The 22,683-nt window shown below is 52.1% G+C and overlaps 8 protein-coding genes across 8 annotated transcripts; 3 read left to right on the top strand and 5 right to left on the bottom strand.

The window, feature by feature from the left end:
- Window positions 1–287: 287 nt before the first annotated feature.
- On the bottom strand, window positions 288–976 carry DPB3-1 (DNA polymerase epsilon subunit C; the record flags this gene model as incomplete). The annotated part of the gene is made up of 4 exons (XM_036636451.1): window positions 288–562; window positions 630–720; window positions 771–856; window positions 913–976. The coding sequence occupies 4 exons, from the start codon at window positions 974–976 to the stop codon at window positions 288–290; spliced, it is 516 nt and encodes a 171-aa protein (XP_036497753.1).
- A 956-nt stretch (window positions 977–1,932) lies between these two features.
- On the top strand, window positions 1,933–4,467 carry CGCS363_v004601 (putative chloride channel protein UM03490-D; the record flags this gene model as incomplete). The annotated part of the gene is made up of 1 exon (XM_036636450.1): window positions 1,933–4,467. The coding sequence occupies one exon, from the start codon at window positions 1,933–1,935 to the stop codon at window positions 4,465–4,467; it is 2,535 nt and encodes an 844-aa protein (XP_036497752.1).
- Window positions 4,468–5,685: 1,218 nt separating this feature from the next.
- Tmem42 (Transmembrane protein 42) lies at window positions 5,686–6,813 on the bottom strand (the record flags this gene model as incomplete). Its single annotated transcript, XM_036636449.1, has 4 exons — window positions 5,686–6,030; window positions 6,083–6,118; window positions 6,169–6,265; window positions 6,524–6,813. 4 exons carry the CDS (start codon window positions 6,811–6,813, stop codon window positions 5,686–5,688), a joined length of 768 nt encoding a protein of 255 aa, XP_036497751.1.
- Window positions 6,814–10,612: 3,799 nt separating this feature from the next.
- On the bottom strand, window positions 10,613–11,443 carry CGCS363_v004599 (uncharacterized protein; the record flags this gene model as incomplete). The annotated part of the gene is made up of 1 exon (XM_036636448.1): window positions 10,613–11,443. One exon carries the CDS (start codon window positions 11,441–11,443, stop codon window positions 10,613–10,615), a length of 831 nt encoding a protein of 276 aa, XP_036498169.1.
- A 1,011-nt stretch (window positions 11,444–12,454) lies between these two features.
- Window positions 12,455–13,219, top strand: CGCS363_v004598 (uncharacterized protein; the record flags this gene model as incomplete). Its single annotated transcript, XM_036636447.1, has 1 exon — window positions 12,455–13,219. One exon carries the CDS (start codon window positions 12,455–12,457, stop codon window positions 13,217–13,219), a length of 765 nt encoding a protein of 254 aa, XP_036498168.1.
- Window positions 13,220–13,341: 122 nt separating this feature from the next.
- Window positions 13,342–15,089, bottom strand: CGCS363_v004597 (uncharacterized protein; the record flags this gene model as incomplete). Its single annotated transcript, XM_036636446.1, has 6 exons — window positions 13,342–13,674; window positions 13,747–14,127; window positions 14,186–14,288; window positions 14,348–14,747; window positions 14,798–15,024; window positions 15,073–15,089. 6 exons carry the CDS (start codon window positions 15,087–15,089, stop codon window positions 13,342–13,344), a joined length of 1,461 nt encoding a protein of 486 aa, XP_036498173.1.
- A 743-nt stretch (window positions 15,090–15,832) lies between these two features.
- agn1 (Glucan endo-1,3-alpha-glucosidase agn1) lies at window positions 15,833–17,491 on the bottom strand (the record flags this gene model as incomplete). Its single annotated transcript, XM_036636445.1, has 2 exons — window positions 15,833–17,338; window positions 17,411–17,491. The coding sequence occupies 2 exons, from the start codon at window positions 17,489–17,491 to the stop codon at window positions 15,833–15,835; spliced, it is 1,587 nt and encodes a 528-aa protein (XP_036498172.1).
- Window positions 17,492–19,580: 2,089 nt separating this feature from the next.
- CGCS363_v004595 (uncharacterized protein) lies at window positions 19,581–20,740 on the top strand (the record flags this gene model as incomplete). Its single annotated transcript, XM_036636444.1, has 4 exons — window positions 19,581–19,756; window positions 19,812–19,963; window positions 20,021–20,078; window positions 20,131–20,740. 4 exons carry the CDS (start codon window positions 19,581–19,583, stop codon window positions 20,738–20,740), a joined length of 996 nt encoding a protein of 331 aa, XP_036498171.1.
- Between the last annotated feature and the right edge of the window lie 1,943 nt (window positions 20,741–22,683).

Raw genomic sequence — 22,683 nt, 5'->3', positions numbered from 1 at the left:
GGCGAGACGATGCTTTATTTTTCTCATGGACTGGCGTTATTACGAACAAAAAGAGAGGTTTCAGTTTCACCTTGATGCGTATCCGTGCTATGGATGCAGAAAAAGAGAAAAAAGGTCGATTTGGTATTCGTACACTTCGTTAAGAGGCTATGTGCTACCTAATTTGATGGTGCTGGGGGTGTGTGGTTATATGTGATTTTGGTCTGATTAATTCTAAAAACCCCTTTGGCCATTATTTCGGCGGATGATCAGGGGGTTCATGTCCTCGAGGCAGGCAAGAAACGGTTTCAACCGGTCATATCGACGTCGCCGTCAGCCTGGCGGGCCTCGGCCTCAAGCTGGGCGTTGGGGTCGTCATCCTGCATAGCAGCAGCGGCGACAGCGGGGCCAGCAGCGGTCCCGTTGACGCCGTTGGTGGACTGGCGCTTCTTAGGTTCCGAGTCGGCCTTTCTGGGGTTCGCGCGGGAGATTGCGGCTTGGTCTTTGATCTTCTTGTAGGGGATGGTCTTTGGGATGACGTCCTCGAGGAATTCGAGGTTGTCGTGGTGGTTGACGGCGTTTGCTACAGGGGCGGCGGTTTTAGTTTCGTCTTTCTGTGAGAAAAGGGGACAGGAAGAGAAGAAGCTTACCGAGATCCTTGTACTGGACGTTGCGGCGGGGTTTGCGGTCCATCTTGGCCATGTTCTGGCCCTCGTTGGCGAGGTATTGGATGAACATCTCCTGTGAGACTTGTGAGTGAGGGTTCGCTCTGGAGAAGTGGGGGGATTTACTGTTGCGAGTGTGATCACGAAGGCGGCATTGTTAGAGCAGATGCCAATGTCTGGGTCTGTGGCGATGATCTTCTTCACGCGGGCCACTGTGAGATTGTCAGGTGGACTGATTCGAGGAGAGCTTAGTGAGAGGGCAGCATACGAGGTAGAGCCGGCTGGCCTGTTACCTCCTTTCTTGGAGGGATGGCGTTGGTGTTGTAAGGCATCTTTGATATTTGGGTGTGGAGGCTGATTGTGTGAGAGGTTGAAAGACCTGAGTCTGTATGAGAGTCAGTGAGAGACTCTTAGCTGTGGTATAGAAGCGATGATCTGAGTGACAATGCCTCAAGCTGGAAGTGAGATCTCAAGACACACTTCCCGAAGCTTTTATAAGTAGACCCCAGACGGTTGTTTTAAGTGAAAACGCCTCAGAAAAAGTTGCTCGTGAGGGCATCGGCTCAACATTGGTATTTTCGCAGCTGCAGAGGCCGGATGGGGAGAAATGGAATAGGAGTCACCAACCTGTCCCAAGACTCGGTGTCTATGCCTGCCGAGGATGGCGAGGCAAAAGGGGGCTTGATCGGGCTTGAGATCTCTTGTGCAGTCAATCAATGATGATATTGTACCCTCAAGTGTCCAATTTCTCTGTGTTTGAGGCAGCCGTCGTGGTAGAGTCGCCGAGTTCGTCGTTAAGTGAGATGTCTTCGCCAAGGTGGTCGTCAAGGAGAGGCTCACTTTTGATAGAGTCGCGCCAAAAAAAGGCCAGTGAGACGCGACCACTGACAACGCGCTGGTTTGAACCGCTGCCCGCAGCCAAGCCGCAAAGCTTAAGCACCAATTGCAGGGGGGACCCAGTCGACCCAGTCGACCCCAGCCTACCATCATTGGAACCCCCCATCCCCGGCGCCGGTTCCAGCGCAACCACCATTGCAGCAGCATTGCCCGCAACCTGCATTGGGGATTCCCCAGAGATCAGCAAGCTCAGGACAGACTACAGATACCGATCGCAAACTACCTACACCAGGCCCCCTTCCCTGTCGAATCATCACCGAACCGAAGAAGCATTCCCACGGGCGACGTTCGAACGAGGGCACAGGTCGCCCAGAAGAATCACCACCTTGCGCCCAATTTGCCTCGCTGTCGCGAACATGAGCAGTGCGCCGCCGCCGCTGCCCAGCCGACAATGACTTCACGAACCACATCCTTCTCCCACAGCCCTCACCGGCTCCCGCGCCCTTCCATCACATCGAGGCTCTCGTTTGCCGTGTCGAACGCGGAGCAGAGCGACGATGACGAAGAGCAGAACGAGGCAGGCGAGGCCGCACCCGGCCCGCGGCAGCAGCAGCAGCAGATCGAGGAGGAGATCGCCGAGATCAAGCGCTACGAGGACTTCACCACTATAGATTGGGTTCAGGATGCCGCCCGAGAGCAGGCGAGAAGGAAACTGCGACGCCGGCGACGCGCGGGCATGCTCGACACCGGCCAGGCTGGGTGGAGGTACCGGCTTCGCGAGAGCTACGACGCTGCGCAGGGCTGGCTCGTGGTTACTCTGATAGGCATCACGATCGGCCTCAATGCTGCCTTCCTCAACATCATCACCGAGTGGCTCTCCGATATCAAGATGGGCTACTGCACGACGGCCTTCTACCTGAATGAGAACTTCTGCTGCTGGGGCGAGGACAACGGTTGCGCTGAGTGGCACAAGTGGACGGGCTTCGGCCCTGTCAACTACCTTCTTTACATCATCTTCGGCACGGTTTTTGCGTTCACGTCGGCGACACTCGTCAAGTCATTTGCTCCGTATGCGGCGGGCTCGGGCATATCGGAGATCAAGTGCATCATCGCAGGCTTCGTCATGAAGGGGTTCTTGGGGTTCTGGACCCTTCTGATCAAGTCCGTCTGTCTGCCTTTGGCCATCGCATCTGGTCTGTCGGTCGGAAAGGAAGGGCCCAGCGTGCACTACGCCGTGTGTACCGGAAACGTTATCTCGCGATTGTTTGACAAATACCGTCGCAACGCCGCCAAGACCCGGGAGATCCTGAGTGCTTGCGCCGCGGCGGGTGTCGCCGTCGCCTTCGGCAGTCCCATTGGTGGAGTGCTCTTCTCTCTGGAGGAGATGTCGAGCTACTTTCCATTGAAGACGCTCTGGCGCAGTTACTTTTGTGCCTTGGTAGCGACAGCTGTCCTTGCGGCCATGAACCCCTTTAGGACGGGACAGCTTGTCATGTTCCAGGTTCACTATGACCGCTCTTGGCACTTCTTCGAGGTGGTGTTCTACATCATTTTGGGAATATTTGGTGGTCTCTACGGCGCTTTTGTCATCAAGTGGAATCTGCGGGCTCAGGCTTTCAGAAAGAAGTACCTCACTAAATACGCCATCGCCGAGGCGACGATTCTGGCTGCCGCGACGGCAATTATTTGCTACCCCAATGTGTTTCTCAGGATCGACATGACGGAAAGCATGGAGATCTTGTTCCTAGAGTGCGAAGGCGGCGAAGACTACCACGGCTTATGCGAGCCGGACAAGAAGCTTTCCAACATTCTGTCGCTGGCTCTGGCAACGATTCTGAGGGTTCTCCTCGTCATCATCTCGTATGGCTGCAAAGTGCCTGCTGGAATTTTCGTCCCGTCAATGGCTGTCGGCGCTTCATTTGGACGAACAGTGGGCATTATTGTCCAGGCGATCCATGAAGCGAACCCCACGAGCGCCTTCTTCGCAGCTTGCAAGCCAGACGAGCCTTGCATTACCCCTGGCACGTACGCTTTCCTCGGCGCAGCTGCAGCGCTCAGTGGCATCATGCACATATACGTATCCGTCGTGGTCATCATGTTCGAGCTCACAGGAGCCTTGACCTACATTCTCCCGACCATGATCGTTGTCGGCGTGACAAAGATCGTCAGCGAGCTCTTCGGAAAAGGCGGCATCGCCGACAGGATGATCTGGTTCAGTGGTTTCCCCTTTTTAGACAACAAGGAAGAACACAATTTTGGCGTCCCCGTGTCAGAGGTTATGCGCACCGAAGTCACGTCTCTACCGGTCAATGGCATGTCCTTCGCACAGCTTGAACGTCTGCTGAAAGACGACAAATATCAAGGCTTCCCCATCGTCGAGGACGAAACCTCCAAGATTCTGGTCGGCTACATTGGCCGCACCGAGCTGCGCTACGCCATCGATCGTATTAGACGTGAGAGGTCCATCAGCCAAGACGCAATGTGCAGCTTTTCGCCCCCTCCAGCGTCAATGACCCCGGTAACACCAACCGTCGCCGTCTTCCCCAGTTACATGTCCACCTCGTCCGTCGACTTCAGCCGCTACATCGACGCCACGCCCGTCACGGCGCACCCCCGCCTCCCTCTCGAGACGGTGATGGAGCTCTTCCGCAAGATTGGCCCGCGCGTCGTGCTCATCGAGTACCACGGCCGCTTGTCGGGCCTCGTGACGGTCAAGGACTGCCTCAAGTACCAGTTCACGGCCGAGCATGCCGAGAACCCGCGCGACGACTCGGCGCTCGCCGAGAGCCAGGAGAAGCTGTGGAGCGCGATGCGCCGCGCTGCCGGATGGGTGTCGGATAAGGTGGCGCTGGCCTCGGGAGGCAGGGTGAGGTTGTCGTCGTTTGACGAGCGGAGGTCGCCAGGGGCCCGGCCGCTCGGAGCACAGATTCTCGACGGGGATGAAGACGATGCTGATGACGGCGCGTTGGAGCTTGAGAACCGGTGATTTTGTGGTTATGTACGATGTCGATGGGTTATGGGGAAATATGTACGGATGGCGTTATGGGCATTTACAAGGTCGGTTTCGGGCTTAAGACGAATAGATAGATTGCGGCAGGCGGCTGCGAATGTCACGTGTTTTCTTACTTTTTGGTCGTTATATCTTGCGAGGGATATCTTGGAATGTGATATGTTAACATTCGCAGCTCCGTTGTCCGCAGCCTCTGTGGTGATGGCGTTGTAGTCTCACCTAGGAGAGGGCAAGACATGCTCTCAGCGGTCGGGTGTGGATGTCACTTGTGTGATTTCGTACTGCTAATATCGTGGTAGAAGGAAGGAAGGTAGGTACTCTATCTACTTCACCTTGTGGACCCCTCCGGTCCCGAACAATGGAAGGAGCACACCCACCTTTGCTACCTACCTCCTGCCCATCCATGATACCTGTCTGGCTCGCCCACGAGACAAAGGGTTATAGACGTCGGAGCCGTCCTCATTTTCGGTTCCCCAGAGACAACTAGCACGCAGTACCTCTGGGGCGTGCATGGCTGAACACGTTAAACTCGGAGTGCAAAATCCTCGGATTTTCATAGGATCGAAACCTAGGGCCCTGGGTTCGATCTGAACTTTTTGACCCTTTTTTGGTCTTTTTTTTGTCAGGATCTGGTTCTCCATTGATATTTAGCACACATCCATCCACCCATAGCTTAGGGATTTTCAAGAGTATGCTGCCCTCTCTTTTCCGATCGAGCGATTGTAGTGTTCTTCTGGTGACCCAGTTTAGTATCACGATACATCACGGAGAAGGGAGGCAAGATATATACTACCCCTTTTCGGTTGAGTACAACTCTTAGTTCAGTTATCTCTTCTGCGCAAGCACAATTCTAACATGCCACCTCACTGACTAACTAGTACGTTAGTTCGGGTATGGGCCGTCATTTCCTGCTCTTGCGTGTGGTGAAATTGGTTGAGTACTATCCGCTCTTGCAGCGACATCATAGGCCTTGAATTGAGCATTGTGACCTTGGGCTGCCAAGGGTCTTTTTACTGATGCTACTTTAGCCTAGCATGATCACCGACCAGTGCTGAAGTTACATCTTACGGGATGCTACCTTGCATCGTCCTGTATATTCAAGGGTATCGTCTATATGATGTTTTCTTGTACATATCATCCAACATGAACACTTTCCAAATGCGCTTCTCTCCCTTCTTTGTCTTTACATGGCCGTCAAGCGCGATGTTCAGGAGCCGAAAGGTCTCCCAGGTCAACAATGTCCTCGTCCTCGGACTCATCTTTATCCTCCTCGGCACCGTCTGCCGGGGCAAGGCCGGGCTGTTGGGGCAGAGGGGCGTAGTCGGCGGACTTGTCCGCGGCAGTCTCGTCCTTGCGGCCGATGATGACGTTTCCGGCGACCAGGAGGGCCGCGCCGAGCCACCAGAGTGGCGGCAGGGACTCAGAGAAGATCGCGAGGCCGAGGAGGGCGGTGATGACAAAGTTTGACGAGGTGTTCATGATGGACACCTGAGTGGTGGAGCTGCCCTTGGCGAGGGCCTTTGTGAAGAGAGTCCACATCTGTGACGGGTTAGGCCCTTGCTTACGTGCTGGAGAGGGTTGAGAGACTTACGATGCCATTGAAGACGAGGTTGAGGCCGAAGAATACCTGAGACGAGTCAGTACTTGCGATGAGACGAATGTAGGGATCAGTCGTACAGCTCGCAGGACAACCTCGAATGCACCTTCGATATCCGAGAGGTGGAGGAAGTTGGAGATGGCCTGCGAAATTGTCGTTGTGAGTTCCGTTGTGGTCCTAGTTTGATTGTGAGTGAGACATTCAACAAAGAGGCTTGTTCCTGTTCTTTGAAACGCTCAAACGCTAGTTGAAACAATGCAGACATGACGAAAAATTGAGGAAACAAGTAAATACAAAATTTGATGAAAAACTTTTGCGACCACATCGAAGTATCATTGATAACCCGTGAATAAGAATGAGTGTCGTGAATTCTTGGTATGACATTCCCGATTGAGCCGCGGAGGGGTTGCGCAAATGACAAGGTGAGCAACTCACAGCTTCGCAAAGACGCCGTTGAAGGCTGCGCAAGCACCGCTCGCAACGGCGAGCACGATCCACTGGTTCCGGCGTGCCCAGGCCATCTTGCTCTCGTCGCTTTGGTCGTTGTCGTCGTCTTCTGCGTCGGTCGGCGGCTGGCTGTGCTCGTCGTCCTCGTGGCGCGGGAGCAGCGGGCGGCGCTCGTTGTCCAGGGACGTCGTCTTCGCGGCGGCCATGGTGGGTATCTGGTCCTTTTGAGCGCGGTCGGGGTCGGCGGATGCTGCGGCGGGTTGTCTTTGGCGGAGCATTATGTGGAGAGGAAAGGAAGGAGGGAAGTTTGGGTGGTGATGACCCCTGCTGATGTTGCTGGGGTGGTGGCCGTGGTGGTGGTGGTGCGCTTGGCGATGCCGTGTGTGGGAGGAGGATGAGGTAAGGCAAGGGCAGCAGAGCGCCGGACTGTGCTGCGGTCAGTGTTGCGGAGGTGCAGGTGCGCTAGCTGAGGTACTGTGTGAGCGAGGACGAGTGAGTGAACGGCGCACTTCAAGCCGCGTGTGAGAGAGTCCGACGGTAAGATGGAGATGAGATGGACAGAGCTGGCGGCGGGCGGGCGCTTGGGAAGTCTGTGACAGGCGGCGCGGCTTGTCTCAATGAGATCTTGCTTCTGGTGGTCTCCAGCTTCCGGACTAGGGGAATCCCCGTTGAAGAGAAAACGTGCGATGGGTGTTTGTGGTTAGTCAGCATCGATGTCCATGCCCAAATGATCCATCCTCGTGAATGACTTTGAGTATATCTGATGACAAGACTACTAACCGCCAGCTTGCTTTCGACCACGCTACTACCCGCCCTGTTCTCGCTTCTGCTGCGAGGAAATGGCAACTGCGTCTCTGGTCCGATTTATGCCAATAGCCGGGATTAGAAGATACCCTTGTCACTACACTCCGTTGCGTTGACAGCGTCCGCCCCCCCTTTTTGCCGAAATTACGCACGCATAATCCCTGTATATACATGAAAATTTGCCCAACGCCACGTAGATATTCGTAGTACGGCAATTGACCTATTCTGATGGCTTCAATTGATCTATTTCTATTGAATCTCATTATCTGAGGGCATCGTGATGCCTCCTAAACGCCGCCGCGCGGCTCGGCAGGCGGATGATGACCCTTCTGGGCATCGTCCGTCACCCATCGCCAACGGTACGCGGAAACAACGACGTATACAACAACTGGCACAGGACGCCGCCAGAGATCCTCCTCAACGCTCTGCCTCGCCGTCGATCAGGATCGTTACGCCCGCCGAGAGGGCTCGCCGGGCTGCCGCCGCCGAAGAGGCCGCCGAGGAGGCCGCCGAGGAGGTTATCGTCGCCGAGGCTGGACCCGAGACTAATGATTTGGTGGCGGCTGAGTCTACATCGCGAAGAAAGCGTGTACTTATAGCCCCTCCGTCATCACGAAGAGCTCCAAAAGCGTCCTCTCGCCAAAAAGCAACGACAACGCAGAGGAAGCGAAAGAAGGATCCGCCGCATACGATCCGGCTCCGAAGTACTCTGCCTTCGTCGATGCCACCGTTTCGACCAGACTCGACCCCAGTTAACCCAACCCCTCGTCAAACCACTCGATTTGCGGACGATACGCCTACGGCCCCTCGCCATAGCGCTGATGATACGTTTATGTCGTTCCACGATGTATTTGAAGAGGAGGACGATATGGGTAACGAGGAACCAACTCTGCTACAAATCCAGGTTACCCGTGGCCCAGCGCTCAAGGGTAACGGTTTACCTGTTCTCGATCTAACCATCGAGAGCATCGCGTATAACAGATTCAGTATTGCTCCTGTATTAGATGCGAATAGTAGAGACTGGGAGGCAGACAGCGGCGCCCAACTTGAGGCAGAAGTGGCTCACTCGTATATTGTGAAGAAGGCCAATATCGCTGTTGTCGTTGCTTGGAGGAAGCCCACCAACGCATCTAAACCAACACCAATCTTCACTCGGGTCTATCCGTCTACTGGAGGGGTCACTTGGCCAAGTATTCCATGGGTTGATATTGTCCCCTCTCTTGAACAAGCTGAAGAGAGGGGTGAAGTCCACCTCACCGTCAAGTGGCAATACAGCGCCGTACCAATCTCTGGTGGTATAGTGACTGGCGTACGAACGCCTCGAAAAGGTGGCCGAGCAGGCGTTTCAGCCGGCATGCAAGAGGCGATCGATCGTGAGGCTAACGATCCTGCAAACGTCGAGCGTCGGAAGGAGGGTATGCACAGACAACTTCTCCGTACGCACATCTGCCCAGAGTACCAGAGATGTAAGAATAGTTCGGGCGACGAGAAGTTCAACTGGTGCTATATACTAGGCCAGAAGCACTACAAGATCAAATCTCACCATATAGAGAAGTGGGCGAAGGCTATTATGACTGGACAGGCTGGCGTTGACAATATGGAACCACCTAAAGAACTGCTTGGTGAGATTCTTCACGACCAGTTTATAGAGGATCAGAAACGCCAGGGCAAGAGAAGTAAGAATATCGTGGAGGTTGATGATAACCAGGAGACGACAGTGATGACGGAAGAGAAGGCTGAAAATGCCGCACTTCCATCATCAGGGTCAAGATCTGGCCTAACCAACGCCAACAGCAACGCCATCGTCAATATATACGGCAACGCGGGGGCGCCAGATCGTCATCTTCAATATCCTAACCCATACGTACAGCTGCCGCCGCCGGCGCCGCCGCCGCCGGCATATTGGCCATATGCGAACATCTCACAGTATTCGTTGCCAACTCTTCCGCCATTGAACCTTCCAAGCACTCGTCAACCAAGTATCGCACTCCCGATTCGTTCGTCCTCGCCAGTGGTACCGGATTCGCCTCGAAAAGCTCTAGATCAAGTGGCCAGCTTCATCAAGTGGTTTATATCCGTCCGCGGCAAGCGATATAACGTCGACGAAGGGTTCAGAAAGAAGCTACAGAAACTGCGATCAGTAGACAGTAGCTTGCGGGCAATTCGCAAGTTACCAGATATTTGGTTTACTGAACAGGGTTTTACTCAAGATCTTACCGAAGATGTCAGGAACTCGATCAAATCCTTCATAGACAACAGCGCCTACTACGGAGGGCAGTCTGACGCCCTCTCCGACGTGGTATCTCACTCTGAACTTCATTCAAACCATCGAGAGTCAGAAGGAGATGTTTATACAAGAATATACGCTGGATTGCCAGGAGGGACGGCGGCGGCGCCAGTTGAAAACTCTGCGGCGCTAGTTTCAGGCGAGTTGGGGTCATCCCGACATATCGACGCCCTAGTGCCACGTCAATCCATCGAGCAAGAGATCCGTGGTACGCCAGTTGAAGTTGGTCGACGTGGTGAGTGTATATAGAGCTGTTTACTGTCGAATATGGCTAACTTTGTAGGCGTTTCGGAACTCTTTGGTTTCGTTTCGTCACCACTGCTGTCAGCGTCGCAGATGCTGCCCACGCAGTTACAGATCGAACAAGACGAAATCGAGCAAGGCGATGAGGACAATCAGATTGAAATCTCGAGTGATACGTCGTCAACAGAGACGTATTACTCGGAGGAGGATAACGAAGAAGAGTGATACAGCAAGAGTGGTGTGAAGTTTGACTGTATGCGCGATTTTTTTGCATGACGTGTTCAACCACGGAAAAGTCTACCCATAGCCGTAGATTCAACACTGCCGCTCTATACGTATAAAAGCAATAGAATTACTGTTATTTTGGATCTGCAAACAATACACTTCGGTCCATCCCGATACTGGTTAGGGGCAGTTGAAGTCTCTGACTATGGTTGAAGTCTCTGATCGTGATGACGTGTCATCATCACAAATCATCGTCACAAGCATCAACAACGCGTTTCAGCCGTTATACAGGCAAAATTGATATGTATACGTAGCTACCGACGAAAACAATGGACGACGGTATATTTTTTGTGTTCTGGTGCGCTTGTGGCTAACCTTTTGGCAATCTTGTTGGCTACAATCATGGATTTGATGATTGACCATCATATGACGACACGATTAAGATCTATTGCGCGCGAACGCACGATGAAAATTTGGATTGCTTGCTGATGTTCAATATTGGCAGCAAATCCTCCCTTTTATAGTTCGATATCGTCAAATATATGCTCTGTCCCATCAAAGTTGACGAACGAATGGCGGAAATGGCCCTCGATCTGGGGTAGACGATACCCAATCTCCATAGCGCAGTCACGTAGATATTCCATGAAATCCCGAGTGTCATTCTCATCGTTGTTCCACTTCGAATACGTCTTCCTGATGTATCGCTTTAGATCGCCGAAGTACTCTTCGATGGGGTTGAAGTCTGGTGAATACGGAGGCAGAAACTCGAGATGGACACCTGATACCCGGCATAAACCCTCGATTTCAGGTATACGATGGCAGGAGAGGTTATCCATAACGATGACAGAGTTTGGCTCTGGAAAACGCCCACATTTCGGGATAAGGCACTCCTGTAGCCAACGAAAGAACCCATCGCCGTCAGTCGTACCATAATACGTAGTCAAGTGTAGGATACCGCTCAACGTGAGGGCTGGCAGGATCTGTACGCGAGAGTTCTGAAACCGATCAATCTCTGCAGTTCGAAACGCAGCAAGCCCTTTCGGCGCCCATCCAGTCCTCCGTATCCCAGTATCCTTATTGACGCCGGATTCGTCGACGAATACCAGCTGGTCGGGGCGATATCGTCGTATACGGTACAAGTACTCGTATCGTAGTTCGTCACTTCGCTGAGCAGCAATAATCTTGGACTTCTTGTTCGTCCAGCCAGCTGAGTTTAACTGTCGACTGATTGCAGAACGACTGATCTGGATCTCGAAGGCTTCAAATAGGAAATCTTGCATCTCTTCAAGAGATAGATCGCTGCGGTACTGCAGTAGTTCAAGAAGCTCTGTACGATGCCATATTTCCATCTTTTGTCGACTCTGGCGGCACCTCTTATATCTCTGCACTTCGCCAGTGATATTACGTCGTGATCTATGTCGTCGAATCGTTCGTTCGGTACAGCCAACGATACTTGCCAGCTCGTGGGTCTTTTGGTCTTCGAATGGCAGTATCATCGCGATCGTCGATAGCTGTAGATTCGATATTCTGGGCGCCATTGTATCGTCGTCGTCGCCCGGCGTCTTTCTCGATGTATCTGATATAATAAACCACGGACATGTACTGACCAGCGGCAAACTGTAAGTAACAGGGCACAATCTATACAGCAGTAGACTCTTGCTCAATATCGTGAACAAGCTGAGCTATCAGGAGAGTCATTAATCCTGTTGACTGCCAAAGCATTTGCTCTGAAGAACCGTATCAAGCCCCTTGGTATGCTTATATATTACTCAGAGCCATACAAACCGTATGCTGAGTAGATATATAAAGTCATACAGCAGGTCTCTTCTTCTGTTCCTCAGCAAATGTCATCTTGATCTCTCATGACGAAAATAGACCTTTTGTTGGTCGAATGGTATGGGGATGAGGTGACTAGCTGGGTTGGCAATGCCTCGATGGGTAGATTGACTGCTACGGAAGCATGAAATACACACCTTATGTCTCTATCGTGTAGTTATACGTTTGAATACTACTGGGACTATAGTGATTGACGGCAATTGAGGTGTTGGTGATGACTTTGACGCGTTTTGCGTGCGATGCAGAGAAATGCGCGTCACAGCGTAAAATTGGCTTTTTTTCATGTTTTTGCATAAGCGGGGAAAAAAAAGGGGGGCGGACGCTGTCAACGCAACGGAGTGTACAGCAAGGTACGTACCTCTTACACCACTCTTATTTAACCAACACCGTTCCTCGACTCTGTTAATGCCTTCTTGGAGACTCACGGCAAATTATAAGAAACACCTTCTTCTCAGGTTTATGCCCCCATCACGGCGAGCTTCTTCATATCGGAATTCTTCTAGAATCACAGTTTCAACCACACAATGTCATCCTCAGGTCCCGGCAATTTCAATTTCGATGCTCGTACGCTGGAGGAGCTGTCGAATGAACGTGCCCTCAACCACCGGGATGTCTTTTCCAACATCAGTCTCGACATGATCAACACTGGCTGTCACACGTGGGGATTCGTGGTCTATCGCTGCACGTACGATGATGACGACCTCTGGAATCGATATCTCACGCAGCTGAAGCAGTTCTGCCATGAAGAGCTCGTCAAGGGCCGCAGAGCCGAACTGTTGGAAAAGTATCTCGATTGGGTCGTGATTGAAGACCGCGCCAACCTGGACAATGCGTCAAAGTCCGAGGTCAGGCGTCATTTTGATGGCTGGGTCTCTGAACAGGGTCTTGTCGAGCCACCGTCTGGTGCTTTTCCACGACCCAACGTCACTAAACTCCCCCGCTTCCGATTTTGCCTATACGTCGACAAGGCGTGTGTCGAGACAGTCATCCGATTTCAGGAAGCTGACGCTGGCCACCCGCTTCTCAGGCCCCTTTTACCCGCCATGGTTATTGTCGTGCTTGATCGCGAGTGGAGTCCGGACCGGACCCATGGCAACGTTACTATGAACGACGGCGGCTATCCGCTGATTGACGGCTGCGACCGCAAGTATGTTGGATGGAAGTACATGAACGCATTTTACACAGCAGGAACATACAACGATCTGCATGCGGTGGAATTGGACGACTGGCAAGACTACATCAGACCCCCTGCCATTGGCCCTCTGGGTGATACCTCGATGCCTAGTTAAGGATATATGCGAAGGCGGCCGTAAGAGAAGCGTATATCTGCATATAGGCATGACCCAGTCAGACTTTGCATGTTATAGGCATGGATATAAGACATAAAATGGCCTTTCTCTACAACTCATCCTTACTTTGGTGGCGGTTTGATGTCGCCCCTCCGGTTCAACAACCGCGATACCCTCAATCTAATAGAATGCGCATTCGCAGGTGCTAATCCAGCCTGAGTAAGAGCGTCAAGATCCTGCAATATCAAGTCCAGCATCTCGTCCACCCATCTTCTCGTCCTGTCTGCCGCTGCCTGGTACCAAACTGGGTCGAACTCCTGGAGCAACGCACGCATCCTGGAAAGTGGACCAATCAACTGGGCGATTATACGCGTGCCCTCAATCAAATTGTTACGGTTGGTAGCGACCGTTGGCTGGACATCAGGATGGTTTATGTAATTCCACACTGCGATCGCCTTGGAAATCGTTCATCGTTAGCCACTTCTTCCTGCCGAATACCAAGGCTGGAGGCGAACAGAGTTACTCACCCTCGCAATATTATTAAACAACACTTCTTCGGCCGTAGTGTTGCCACTCAATGCCTGGAGTCGAAGTTGAGTCATCTGGGCGTCGGCAACAGGCCTTACTCTCCTGTCGAAAATTCTGCCCTTCATCTGATTCAGCTGGCGCTCGCACAGGAGAAGGGGTTTCCTGTTTCCCTGGGAGCCGAAGAAATCCATCAGGAAGTCATTAATCGAAGCAATACATCTGCTTTTCCCCTGGGTAGGAAATGTGCCCAGCGGGAATTTGTGGTGCCACCAGTAGTCGATGGTTTGGGGGTCTATGTGACCGGCAACAGTAGTTGAGTTCAAGTCGTCAGGGAGTCTACCCGTACCCAAGGTCAGGAGGAAATCCCTCATGAATTGCAGCTAGTTGTCTCTTGTCAGAATTTACTCGCAGCGTTACCGTAAAAATGTGCTAACTTACATCCGGGTTGTGTTCTGTGTCAACTCTGGCTGCTAGTTGCGCGTCTGTGAAAGAGTGCTGATCTTTGACAATAATGTCCACAATTCCACAACCTGGCGCCTGTCTATGTATCATGTCAGTTATGCTCAAAGAAGAAAATATAAACAGGGGGCAATAACGTACTCAAACACGTCATCCGAAGCCGCGGGTCCCCTTGTCGGACGACGGAGATGGGAAGACCCGGGGTAACCCCTAGCAATGATCTGGATGGATATGATTAGTTGTAGGATGATGTCGTCTATAATCGCATCGAAAGTTCTTCTTCTTTTCGCTCTTTTGTCGAGAAGGGATCGTCCCTCCAGTTGAAATGGGGATAGGGCCCCATACTGGGCTATGGCTGCTTCGTCACGACGGAGCTCATCATGTTCGTCGTCGTCGCACCAGTCCTCATCAGACTCATCTTCTGCCCATTCGTCCGAGGCACAGTCTCCAATCAGTGACGTGCAGTATGGATTGGGACATACTCCGTTGCCACCGAAGACGGCTTCTTCTGGAGTGCAACAGAGCGACTTCTTTCTCCACCCTAGCCGATTGTCAGCCTCGGAGTACAATAGTTTTTGGACGCATACTCACAAGAGCAGAGGTTGCCGTCTCCACCGCCCTGATCCAGGATCAGAGTCACCTCCTTGTTGTTGCAAGTGTTGTCTGCGCAGTCACCCTGTCCAACCCAGTGGCAGTTTGACAGGGGAGGAGGGTCGTTCTTACAACAGTAGCGGTTTGTCAAGGTCCCTAGACCACACTTGCCTTCCAGTTCGGAAGCCTGTGCTACCTGGGTTTCATCTGACGTACACTTCTCAGAGCTGTTGAGACGTTAGTGCCAAGAAAAGATCTGGTATTCGACTTCGGACATCTTCTTCAGCGTCATATGAATGAAACGTGGGAAACTCACCATTCTGTCCAACGACATTGGCTAGTCATCGCACTGAAAGTCTTCAGACCGCAACAGAATACCTTGTGTCCACGGCTGCATTTGCTGTCACCGCTCTCTCCAGGGTCTCCTCCTTTCGACGATTCAAAAAGAGTGACCTCTCCTTTGTGACACTGGCCATTGCAGTCACCACCACTGCCTCTCCACGTGCATTCCATGGGGAGAGCACTGTTTTTGCAACAGATAGGGAGACCCTGCGAAGTTCCAGTCAGCTGGGAAGCAATTTACCGGAAGCGGACTTACTGAGCCGCTCGGACAGCTAGCCCGATCAAATGACATGCGAGTGTAACCATCACGACAGCTCGAAGCCTGCGTGTTGTCCAAATCTACGCACTCGGTAAATCGGTAGCAGTCCTTATCCAGATGAGGCATTTCCACCTGGTCCACTGGGGGGTCAGTCTGCTCTTGTGAGTCGCCACCACTCGAGTCACAGGCATTCTTGGGACAGAGACCTCTGGCGCAGGCGAACGCGCAAAGGCCGTGGTCTTCACCAATTCGGCTTATAGCTTTGGTCGCCTGAGACGGATTCATCAGGTTGAGAGAACCTTGCCCTGTACATTTGCACCTGGCAATGGGACAAAAGCCATGGCGGCAGGTGAAGCTGCAAAGCGCCGCCCAGTCCCCGTCACCAGTCCCCGAGGTGCAGGATGGGGGGTTGAAAGGAGATACAGTCGGTTCGATCAGGGGTACTCGTCCTTGCCGCAGTAGGTTGAGAAGCAGGCTCCGTAGAGGCAAGCATAGTTGCAAAGACCGATGTAATTCGAGTTCAACCCCTCGGCCGGATGGACCTCTCCGGGAGTCTCTGGAGGCAGCTTGATCTGAGCGCCCGTGGCTCTGCAAACGCAAGCACTTTCAGGACAATAGCCCCAGTAGCATGTGGTCCGACACAAGACATCAAAGTCATTCGCGCCAGTGCCGCGGATACATACTTCATTCTCCAAAGAAGGCGTGTCGACAGCACTAGGGGCTCTCGAGGTAAGGCCGCCACCAGCCCAGGCGTCGAACCCTGTCATGCCGTTATGACAGTCGTTTTTGATCGCGGGGCCAGTCTCGTCGGCGATGGTCACACTCTTTCGCGTGACGGTGATCCGTACGTCTCCTGTGCGCCCATTGAATGGTGCGCTGCCGTGGTAGAGGCCAGCCCCACCATCAGGCAAATCTCTCAAGACGCCCTTAGAGGACACGCCCCCAATAGAGACGGTGACAGACACAGTATCAGTCGAAAGAACGGTGAAAAATACCGAGTCTTGGATGATGTCATTGGGCTGAAACTCCATCTGGAGCTGTGAGACTGTGTTGCCCGTGGTACCCCCCGTGCCGCAAGCATCTTTGGGGGTCGTGCGATACCAGAATGAGACGCCCTCAGAAGTGATTGTTGCTTTGTTGTTCTTGTATCGATCTATGGCGAACGGGAGAAGCACCCGCCAGCCATGGTGGTCGAGGGAGTATCGGTAAGGGGCTTTCCCAGTATCGAAAGCAACAAGGGCGTGATCTCGGATCGGCCCAATGTGATGGCTCTCGCCGTAATCGTTCCACGAAATGATCTGAACAAACTCGGGCATCAACGAATTGACTTGGATCCAGCGATCGAACCAAAGATGATCCCCGCGCCACAGCCAATTTTTGCTATACCCAGGGAGATTAGTATAGAACCATGGGGAGACAGGCATCATGTAGGCTTTGCCGTTCAAAGCTCTCCTATAGGAGGCATCGACGTAAGTGTCCATGTCCTGATCGCCCCATGGCCAGCCAGCCCAACTGAAGAGCCCGTCAACAACACCACCTGCTTTCTCAACAGCAGGACCGGCCCCCAAAGAGGACCAGTCAGGCACAAAGAAGCATCCAGTAGTAGCTTTGATATCGACCCAATCCTCAGCTTGGTCGGGTCCTTCGAATGTCGAGACGAAAGGCTTTCCTTGGTGTCTAAAGTAGGCACTACTAGAAGCGTACTTATTAATCCAGGAGATCACTTCGTCCTTAGAAAAGGGACCCCGGCCGGCATAATCGAAAGAGAAGAATAGCTTGAATCCTAGAGCCTCCGCATTTGAGAAAGCATCGGCTATAGCCTTGGTGTTCATAGGCTCTCCCTTGGCCATATTCAGGGCAAAGGCGTCGATATGAGCCTCTTGAGCCAGTTTGATGTCATCGACCCAATCAGATGCCGTGTAGTGTTCCGTATTGCCAACCTGTAAGAAACAGATTTGTTAGCTTCCCAGTGAGGTTTACAACTTCTGCAAATGAGGCAGGGCTTTACTTACCATGAAGTGAGCAAACACCGCCCGTCCTAAGACTTCATTCACCCATGACAAGGACGTAAGAAAGAAAAGTAGTAGTCTCATTGCGGCCAGTTGGAACAGAGACAGAAGAGAACTCAAGAGAAAAGAGTGACTTCAGTAATACAACAAGCGAGACATAGTCTACTCATCAAATGGCGGCAGATGTCGAGACTCATATTCATTTTCATATCCTATCCACCCTTCTGCCTAACTTTACCACATCAGTATCTCTTGGTTCTCTCCTTCATATTCTTCATCAAGTATCCCTGCCTTGACCGGGCGAACATGAGCCCTGGATCCGCATGGACTTCCAACACACGCTTCCTTCCCACCCTCCACCTGGGCTCTAGACATGGTGATTTCCCGCATGCGGAGGCAGAGTTAGCGCAAGCGGCGAACCGGAGCTTCGTGATAGGCGGATATTCATTTCTCGTCAGAGAAATCTTCATGACATGGGATGGGTGCGTGAGACCCATGAGTGTCACGGCCAAGGTGTTGCCTGATTCAAACACAGATCCTCATGACAATCCTGTCTTCATGTTAAAGGACTCAGTCCTACAAGGTACCTTTGATTAGTGACTTTGCGAAGTTCGGCCTGCAGTCTCCTCCGATGTGACTCGTCACAGGTTGCGGTAGCCTTGTGATCTCTTGATGTTGGACCAACACTTGAGAATATTTGAGCAGCGGACTCCACACACGGACAGGGGTCGGTGGCAACTTCCTATTTCCTCATTGTAAAGAGTATTGGGGCAACGCGATTTACTGCAATTCACGACATCAAGGGGCCTTTTGCACGCATCGGCTAGGCCCTCGTCGTCGGAGCAGCTGAAGATTATTGTTGGATCCATTAATGTCCCCAGAAGGAAACAAGCTTAATTGGGACGGAACGCAACACCGGTCAAGCAACCACGACGGTCTAGGGGAGTCTTAAGCCTAGACTATCGTTATAGACAGTAGATATTTAGCGCTGCACTAGGATTAACCGGTGAGCGATTCGGCTCGATTGCCCAACTTCGGCTGGGCGAAGGGCGGGCCGCTGGAGACCTTTTCCATATCAAGGGTTGGGTCCGGGCTAAGCACCAACAGCACCTTGACCTGCAGGGTAGTCGAAGGAGGACCAACAGCCCCACGAACGGTTCGTTCACCTCGGTTCATCCGAGCCGTTCCTGTGATGCCAAGTCGAAACCACGGAAAGACTCCGAGGGGTGTCCGCAAGCAAGCGGATAATATAAGATTGTCACGTAGGAGGGCCCTGTAGACGCATGTGTGATCCACATGCTGCCTGTCAATGTACCTAGCCGCCGGGACGGGTCGAGGAGCATGGCATGTTGGAAGAACAATACTCAAAGTGATCGAACTAGGTGGCGATCAGTCGAATTTCGATGTTTTTACTTGGTCGGATAACCTCAACGCACCACAATTCCTTGGGTGTATCTTTCTTATTCACTGTTTGAAGGATCTGTCTGGTTGATCTATCCATGGGCCAGTATTGCTGTGACAGAATCTTCAAATATAGACTATGGTACCCTAAAAACAACTACGCTGGTCGAGAGACGGTTGTCATGTGCGAGGCGAGAGTAGGCTTTGTGCCGCAGGCGGACATCGTCCCTCCGCGAAGACGCCACGCCGTCCAGGCCAGGCCGGTGCCTGGCTCGCCACGAGGCAGAGCCATGGGTTGTCGATGGAGTTTAATTTCAAACTCGCGGAAGATTGCCATAGACAGATTTGCATATGCAAGTAAATACGAGCGGCGCAGCAGTTCTTCACCAACACTAGCGCCAACAGACTGCATTCGACGATCTCAAAACATTCCAGGCCTGAGCTCGGGGACTTGGCAGCATGCCGTCCGCAACATTCTGACGAGTTACGCGCAGCCAGGTCGGATGTGACATTTGTGCCCACACTTCATCGTGGTGCGTACCTGGAATAAATCGTCGGGTGTGAAGTATTGGATGAAAGGAGAAGACAGTTTTGTCAAGTAGCTGACATTCACTCGCAAAGGAGACAAGCCCCCGAGCCATGATATCCTGATATTCTTGTTTCTTCTATCCAGTCACTGTTCACAACATCCGAAATCTCCCCTTCACCCTCTCTTTGAGTCGGAAACAAATCTTCCATACTCTCTCGTATTTTTCTGCTACGATTGAGAACAATGTTGAAGATATTTGCTTGCGTAGTCGGCCTGGCTTGGCTGTCACCCGCCCTAGCCCAACAATTCCCACTTCGAGCGACTTCTTACGAGTCTTTCGGGCTTTCTCAGCGCTGCTTTGAGGCACTGAACACCACTTTGAGCTGCTCTCATCGACTGGCTAGCCACGTTAAGTCTGAGTATGCTTAAAAGGCCTATCCATGATTGTTTTTGTATGCTGATCATTCTGCATAGATCTCCCAGAGTCGACGTCCTCGATGCGGACGGCATCGAAGCGATCTGCACGGCAAGCTGCAAGGAATCCTTGGTAGATTTGCGCACCAAGATTCAAAACGACTGCGACCCAGCGACAGACGTCTTTGATCATGACCTGGCGCTCTACCCAGGTCTGAACAATGTGTAGTGTTTTTTTTTGTTGCGCATGTTGCTTATACAAATCTCAGCTACGTACATCGTGGATCGTTATATCTATGTTTATGAGATATCATGCTACAAGCATAGGTAAGTAGAATCAACTGCTTTGGCTCAATGACCTAGTTCTAACGTACGGCAGGGAAACGGGAAGCTCGTGTGACTATATCCTAGGCGAGTGGCGTAATGAGACCGACGAAGCTCCTCGCGAATGCGACGACTGCGTTCTCGGGCCCATGCAAATCGAGGTCAACTCACCCATCGGTCACAGTGAATCGCGCGCCGCCGAATTTGAGTCGGTCGTCTCCAGCTGCGGCGTGGCCGGCTATTCTTACACCAGCCCATCACCGTACATCCTCAGTCCAGCAGCCACTTCTTCTGAAGTTGTGTCACCAACGGCGGTGGCACAAAGCTGGTCTGCACAGCGCATGTCTTCAGAATGCGCCGCGACCTATCACGTCCAGGAGGGCGACACTTGCAATAGCATCGCAGAGGCGCAGAGCGTTCCGAGCAGAGAACTTTTGGAAGCCAACGACCACCTCGACAACTGGTGCGGCGGAATCCAAGTAGGTCAAGACCTGTGCTTGCCGGCTCAGTGCAAGCTGCATCTGGTAACTCCGGATGATTCGTGTGACTCTGTCACGGCTGAGTATGGCGCCAGCATAGACAACCTGTCCGAGTGGAATCCGAAGGTGTACATCCAGTGCGATGGCTTCAACAAAACCATCTCTGGCTTCATCTGCGTAGGGTGAGTAGTACCTCAAGAATGCCGAGTCTTTCGCTTTCACCTTGCTAATATAACTGGTGTTCTCGAAAGACCTCCCGTCCTGTCGGGCAAGTCGTTCAAGGTGCCCACGAACTCCACGCTCAGAGCCAACTTAACATCCCACGTCACGACTCTCTCATCGTCTAAGACAAGTGGCCGGCTACAGACGACGTCAATCGCGCCATCTATTCAGTCTTCTGCTTCACACTCATCTAGTCGTACCTTGACCGGCATGGTACAGAATGGGAAGGCGACTGATACAGTTTTGTCATCGACGACGACAGAAGTGAGGGACTCTGCTGAAAGCACAATCCCAACCATGGTCGTTGCAGATGACTAGGGCAACGGGTCACCCGCGCAACGCACCAGACTGGCCTGTCTAGCTGGACCGATTGTATGATTCTGGGAATACTAACGGGCGTCTTGCTATCCGGGCGACTAGTGGGCATAGACGACGACGATAGCGATAGGGAGAGCGATCGGGATAGAGACGACGGGGTGATAGGTACAGTAGGGACGATAGTAATAGTAACATTATTTAAGAGACCATCTATTTCTCCTGTGGTATACCGACTACTTTTTCTCTGACTATACTCTACCTTACCGTCGTCACTTCAATACTCGTCTGCTCTATCGTTGTCGTCGTCGTCGTCGTCGTCGTCGTCATTATTATTATCGTTGTCGTCGTCGTCACTATTATCGTCTCCGATGGGAGTATTTAAGTACACAGGAAATTTGGTCGCGCAGACACAGGAAAATTTGGCGGTCTCTTATTTAAATGAAATTAACTAATAGCCTAGAGGCCCGATATAAGTAGTCATCCGCCTGGATAGGAAAATTCGTCAGCGGTGTATTAATGGAGCACTGTCCTGGCCAAGTTCGCACCAGCAGAGCCAGACTTCAAGCATTGTTGAAATGAGACCTGTCTGAAAGTTTACCGTCGGTAATTCTGAAGAGATTGATCGAAAGTGAACCGCGCCTCAGTAAGTACATTGGGTTCGACGACGAGTGCCAAAAATTTTTATCAGCTAAGATGTGCAGAGATGTCGAGACGTTGGTGTTGATGGAATAAAACCCCAGACAGTTGAGATAGAGACCCTTGGCGCTAGGTAATAATCGGGGACATTCTCTTTTGGTGTGCGATGCCTTTTGATGCACCTCAGTTCCCACTCATTGATAACCATGTAACAACTCGGACGCCTTTCCTGTTTCCGGCGGATGGGGCAGTTGTGGCTAGCCCCGGCTCTGCAGGTACCCGGCATCGGCCTCCCCTCTTTCAGATGGCTGACGCAGCGTTGCCAGTCAGGGAGACAGGAAGCTGGCATGCGACTCTGATGTGTGATCTTGATGCGATCTTGCCTTAGTACTTAGGAATTAGCAGTTGGAGGATCAAGATTGCAGAATGGCGGCAATCCTAAACTTCGGCGGAAGTTGTGCCAATTGAGTTGTGGGGACGGGCATGACGTATGGCGCCGTAGCGTAACTTTCAATACAATTCTGTCGCCGGTCTTCCAATCTTCGTCGTATCATTTCATTTTTTGTGGTTACTACAAGTGACAGTGGAACAAGTTCACCTGTTCAGACACTTCGATAAGATTTCGACTTCACTCGGCGCACAAAGACTTGATGATCTCCCTTAGCCCTTGGGAAGATTGTAAGGTATCAATGCAATTTATAGCGAGGATAACACAACCAACCCGAAGAACAAAGTACGAGTATCATAGTGTAGGCATCCAATCTATTGGCAAGCCGAGCTTATCAAAAGTCTATGATGGTGCGCGCAAAACCTTGGGTGGTATCAAATGTTCGCAATTTGGGTGAACGCCCTCGTCCCCCGTTCCGTTTGCCATCCCTCGTTTAGTGAAAAGAATCAACCATGTAATACCTAAACGCCGTTGTATGCAGGCCTCCTTGGGCGCTGTCCATTCC

The sequence above is a fragment of the Colletotrichum siamense genome, assembly GCF_013390195.1.
Source record: "Colletotrichum siamense strain Cg363 chromosome Unknown KSG_Cg363_contig03, whole genome shotgun sequence".
NCBI lineage: Eukaryota > Fungi > Ascomycota > Sordariomycetes > Glomerellales > Glomerellaceae > Colletotrichum > Colletotrichum siamense.
Note: the sequence above shows the minus strand (reverse complement) of the source record. Positions and strands in the feature narration are given on the sequence as shown.